At 37.2% G+C, this 5,309-nt stretch overlaps 1 protein-coding gene across 2 annotated transcripts; it reads right to left on the bottom strand.

The window, feature by feature from the left end:
* Positions 1-390: 390 nt before the first annotated feature.
* LOC308127376 (transcription factor Spi-C-like) lies at positions 391-3,502 on the bottom strand. Of its 2 annotated transcripts, none has more exons than XM_080492396.1 (5): positions 3,377-3,502; positions 3,177-3,264; positions 2,976-3,082; positions 2,795-2,900; positions 391-1,272 (listed from the first exon to the last, which is right to left on the bottom strand). In XM_080492396.1, the coding sequence occupies exons 1-5, from the start codon at positions 3,413-3,415 to the stop codon at positions 761-763; spliced, it is 852 nt and encodes a 283-aa protein (XP_080348522.1). In that variant the 5' UTR covers positions 3,416-3,502; the 3' UTR covers positions 391-760. The 2 variants fall into 2 exon arrangements, with proteins under 2 accessions (XP_080348522.1, XP_080348523.1); XM_080492397.1 differs by having other exon boundaries at positions 401-1,272; positions 2,795-2,897; positions 3,377-3,430.
* Positions 3,503-5,309: the final 1,807 nt, after the last annotated feature.

The raw sequence follows: 5,309 nt of genomic DNA, 5'->3' as shown, positions 1-5,309 counted from the left end.
TGCCAGTGAAAAAAAACTTACAATGAGACTTTGTCTTTGATTGTAAATGATCCAAATATGTCTCCTAAAAATGGATTTAACCGGTGATACAGTTTGTAAAAAAAAGAAAAAAAAAAGAAAGGAAAAGAAAAAAAATCAATTTCTTCTTTCTTTCTTGCATTTCTTTTATCGAGTTGCACTAAATGGAAATGATATAAAGTTCCTTTCATTTTGTTGAAGTATTAATAAGTAACTCATTTCATAGATATTTTAGGATTTTTCTGCCATTTATGGAAGAGGACTTAGTCTAATAATAATAATAATAATAATAATAATAATAATAATAACAATAATAATAATAATAATAATAATAAACTAAAGCCTTATAAAACAAAATAATATGACTCATATGATTGTTTTTGGATCAGGAAGATTTTTATTTGGCTTCAGTTTTATTTACAAAGTATTTTACAGTGATGTACACATGTATTTTTGTTAAAGGCATATGTGTTCGCTACAATATCAAAAAATAACAGATGTTTCCTGAAAATATCTTTTAAAACAGACACAGTTTTCATATACAAAATGGATTCAGGCTGTTTTGTTGGGGGGGGGGGGTTGTTTTCACTCATTTACACAGTAATTTACAGTGAGTCACTAAAAACGGATGTCTGTGTCTTGTGATACATTCGCAGACTAAACACGGACTCAGAAGATTTGTGAGTCTTTGAACTCTGTCCAAATTTGAAGGGTTTCTTCCACCTGCGGGTGAACTCTGGGCTCAGAGTTTGGTGTGCGAGGTGAACCTGGAGGCCAGGTCGTAGTCGCCCTGCAGCTGGTAGTGTCTGTTAAAGCTGTGCCAGGCCGGGGCCACAGCGCTGCAGTACTCCTGATCACTGAAGCTCTGCAGTGGCTGTAGCTGCTCCTGCTCCTGCGCCTGCTGCGGGGCGTGGACCTCCTCCTGCACTGAGTGGTGTCGGGGCAGCTGCATGGGAAGCTGCGTGGAGCCGAGCCTGTGCAGGATGTCCGGGTTGAACTGGTAGGTCAGCTTGCGGCGCACCTTGATGATCTCGCCGGTGCGGCTGTAGTTCCTCAGAGCTCGGGCCATCTTCTGATAGGTCATGGTCTTGCGGTTGCCCTTGCGCTGGCCCCAGCACTCGGCCAGCTTCTCTTTGTTCTTGGAGACAAAGTGAAAAGTGCCGCTGTCGCTGTCCGTCCACTGGATGGAGTCGCCCATGTTGGGGTCATTCAGAGCTTCATGGAGGTATTCGTACAGTCGGAGCTTCTTGCGGCCTAAGGAGGAGACATCATGTTGGTTTAGTGCCCTTCTGATATTTCTCAGGTTAACCTCAGATATTTAGCATCAATGAAGCAAGCCGTGGACCCATTGGACCTTTTTCTTGGGCTTCTTCAGTGGCTTACTTACATTCAAGCCTGTTGCTTGTAGAAGAAATTGAAGTGTTACAAATGTTAGAAATGTTCCTGGTTGACCCGACACAATGTTGAATGAAGGCTGTAGACACACCTCAATGGTCCTAAAAAGACTATGTGGTTATTTATTAAATAATAAATTTAGACTAGAGAGGATATCGACAGTGCCTGCTCGGTAGGAACAATGCTGTAAATTTCCAATAATTGATGGCGCAGTGGTTTGCACTTGTCTCACCGTTAGAATACCTCTGTTTGATTCTGGACTTTCTTTGTGGAGTCTCTGTGATTTACGAATGGGTGGACACATGGACCAACGGATGAATGGATAAATCACTGATGTGCAAACCCAAGGCCCTGAAGTTTTTGCAAGATTTTACTGAAATAAACATTTTTATCAGATTGTAAAATGGATCAAACAGATCAAATTGCTAATATGGCGAAGACCAGTGGAGAGGAAATATCTGCTAAAAACAGAAAAATGGTTCAAAGACTCAAAACATAACAGATAAAAGTGAAATAGCTAGAATAGACAAAACAGCTCAAACCACTTGAAAGTGTGGAATTTTTAGAAAAGAAAGTGAAATGGCAAAACATAAACCCTGTTAAGAATGGATCAAAACTAATAGAATACCAATAAAATATGAACATTCATATACAACTTGTCAACAGTTGCAGTATATATAGCTAAAGCTATACAACTTTATAAACTGTGTTACCCTCAGAACAATTTTATTTGATGAAACATGGAAAACAAAAATCATCTCTCTTGTTCATGAACGTTATGTACCACTGGGCTCGGCCGAAGGACGGATGGAGTGATAGAAAAGTGGAAGAAAGGATGGATGGACAAGTTGACAAACCCGTCTTGAAATGAATTGTGTGGAAAACAAATTCACACCAGAGTGAAGCAAACTGTGGATTCAGGTGTCATATTTTATCGAAATTATCGTGGAGCTCTGGATTTAATCCTGATGCATCATGAAATGGAAAAAGTTAAGTTAGTTTGAGTGTGGAATTCTAGATCCCACTAAAGTCCAAATGGTGGACCTAGAAAACCTTTTCTCGGATGATTCTTTTAATGTTTTGCATTAAAATGTTGCAATTATGCAATTATCTATAGATAAGGTTGCAATAATGAGTCATTTGAAGGGTTGGGCAGAGTCACATTATTTGCCTGCGGGAGAAAGTCAATTTTGTGTAATTAACTGAGGGGAAGTGGAGTTTCACACTAATAAGGAAGCAGGTTTCTCCTCGTTCTGATTGGTTTTAAAGGATTTAAGAAGGAAATTGATGATTGTAATGAATCAAACAAGATCTTTGACTCTTAAAGAAAGTTGTTTACGGAATGGAAACCATTACATTTTGATCCAGTGAACATATTTACCTTTGCTGCTCCTCTGCGGTGGTGGGATGTAGTAGAAATGTGGAGGTTCATTCTGCACAGAGTGACTCAGGGAGACTTCTGGGATGACCTGAGGCCAGGACTGCTGCTGAAAACAGAAGAGCAGCGTTTGAAATGAAGTCTTTCTTCTCTCTGTGACGCTCTCAGACGCTGCAGTGCTTACAGCTGTGTCGTTCCAGTCGTACCCCGGGGCCGGGATGTCGGGCCAGCAGGAGATGTGACACTGCTGGGACGACTGCTGAGGACCAAGAGTCTCATAATATGTGTATTCTGGTGAGAAATATCATCGATTCAAACATTAACACAAGCTGAAAAAACTCATTTAAAAAAAAAAAAAGCACAATAGATTAAAATAAATATTTACCTGAATCATAGTATGAGGTAATTGAATGATGCTTTATCACATCGATTGCATCCTCAAAGTGTTGGTTGATGTCGCCGTTCAGGGTCGTCTGGAAGAAAAACAAAATCTTCCCATCATTTTTTCTGAATTTAGATTTTCCCCTAAAGAATTTCTTTGTGTTTGTTCCTCCCGGCAACATGCACTCCTTCCTTAAAACTCACCATCTTGTACGTTGGGGTGTTTCCTTCACTTGTGGCCATTTGAGCGCTGCTGACGCGAGTGCAGGTGTACAGTGTGGACAGGTGTATATATATGTGCCTCACACCTCCAATGCCTGTTCACCATCCAGTCACATGAAGGCAGAGAATGGAGAGGCCGGTCGACATGGTGATACACTTCTTCTTTTTTTGGGAAGCACAGATCTGATAAATTGCCCGGGCATCAGTCTTTCTCTCTCTCTCTCTCTCTCTCTCTCTCTCTCTCTCTCTCTCTCTCTCTCTCTCCCTCTCTCTCTCTTTTCCTCTCTTCTTCTCTTTTTATTTCTCTCTCTTTCTCATAAAGGGGAGATTACAATCTTCACACAACAAAACCCTATTTTATTGCCCTCTTGAACCCAGGAATACCACTAATTCTCTCTCTGATCAGAGAATTTGCATGCCAGGCGAGATCCCTGGATTTATCTGACACACACATCTATAACGGAGCTGTCTCGTCGTGCACTTTTCAGAAAAGTGAACTCTGAGCTGCAGGAACCTTTCCACTGTGGCCTTTTGTTTTCTCGAAATTTTTGGACAACAGGTGACAATCGCAACAAAATACATGAAAACCCCACAATAAATCAATCCAATCGAGGAAAATATGCACATTTTATGTCCGTAGTTTATGTATTACAGATATTATATTCAATTTACCTGCATTTTATTGGTAATTCAACCATTACAATGTCCTTTTTGTGAAAATTACTTGAATTGAAAATAGATGTTATTTATTTATTTTTATATCTTTTTCCATTTCTGAACACCTTTTATTTCAAAAGATAATAAATTATTATATTAAAGTACCAATAGAAATTTTTTATTTTATGTATCTTTAATAAAGTTTACCTATTAAATATTGGGAAATTTTGTCATTTTTTGATGAGAATATATATGTATATATAATTTCAATAATATCTCCTAATGTCACAAAGTAGCTATTGTTTCACAAAAATTTATCATAAATGTATGTTTTTATTCACAAAAACTACATCAACATATTCTACCATTAGAATTCATAAAAATGCAAAGACAAGTAGTTACAATAGAAACACCCATCAAATAAATAACTGTAAATTCATTTATAAGGAAAATTGATAGATTTTTCATACCATCATTTACCAGCTTTTGCCACCAAACAATATTAATGTGTCGTCAAAAACGAAGCTCATTATCAAGGACGACAGAGTCTTTACCGTCCGGATCGTCGGCTCTGGAACTCCGTGCCAGAGAATCTCAGACAGGCAAACTCAATAACTCAATAAGTCTAGTCTTAAAACTCATTTTTATCACTTATCTTTTATTTTATTTATTTGTTTATTTGAATGGGACAGTGCATATTAATGAACGAGCCATCTCTTCACGAGTGTCTGTATTTTTGGGAAATTTTATTGTGGTTTTAATGTAAAAGCACTTTGTAACTGTGTTTAGACATAAAGTTATTAATTCTTTACAAGGAAACAAAAAACACCACCTCTCCATTATAATACATCAGAATGAGATGTCAGTTTTTTAATCATTGAAAGAAGAAAATATACATTGCTTTCCTTTAAAACAAGTTATTATCGATTATGTAATGTAACATTTTACATCAAGTCTCAAGTGTATTCCCCTTTTCTTTCCTAAAAGCTAATGACTGCATTTTATCTGAACAGCAATTAAATAAATACATTATATGCCACTTTGATATTGATAATGGTCTTTTCATGTAAAAAAAAAAAAAAGAAAAGTACTTAAGACATATTTTTATTGGAAAAGGTAATATTTATAAATTCTACTGTTACTATGTTTAATATTGTATGAAGGTGCACCATCATAAATCAGTTGATGTAAAAATGAATTTATGTCAATCATTATGTCATCATCTGTCATCTATTGTATATTACTAGGCTTAAGGGTA

The sequence above is a fragment of the Lipophrys pholis genome (assembly GCF_963383615.2).
Source record: "Lipophrys pholis genome assembly, chromosome: 22".
In the NCBI taxonomy this organism is placed as follows: domain Eukaryota; kingdom Metazoa; phylum Chordata; class Actinopteri; order Blenniiformes; family Blenniidae; genus Lipophrys; species Lipophrys pholis.
This window is presented reverse-complemented; position numbering and strand designations above follow the sequence as displayed.

Coding starts and splice junctions, on each gene's coding strand:
- LOC308127376 (XM_080492396.1), bottom strand. CDS start 3,415: ATGGCCACAAGTGAAGGAAACACCCCAACGTACAAGATG. Junction 3,083..3,176: donor TACCTCATACTATGATTCAG/GTAAATATTTAT, acceptor ATTTCTCACCAG/AATACACATATTATGAGACT. Junction 1,273..2,794: donor ACCGCAGAGGAGCAGCAAAG/GTAAATATGTTC, acceptor TCTCCTCCTTAG/GCCGCAAGAAGCTCCGACTG.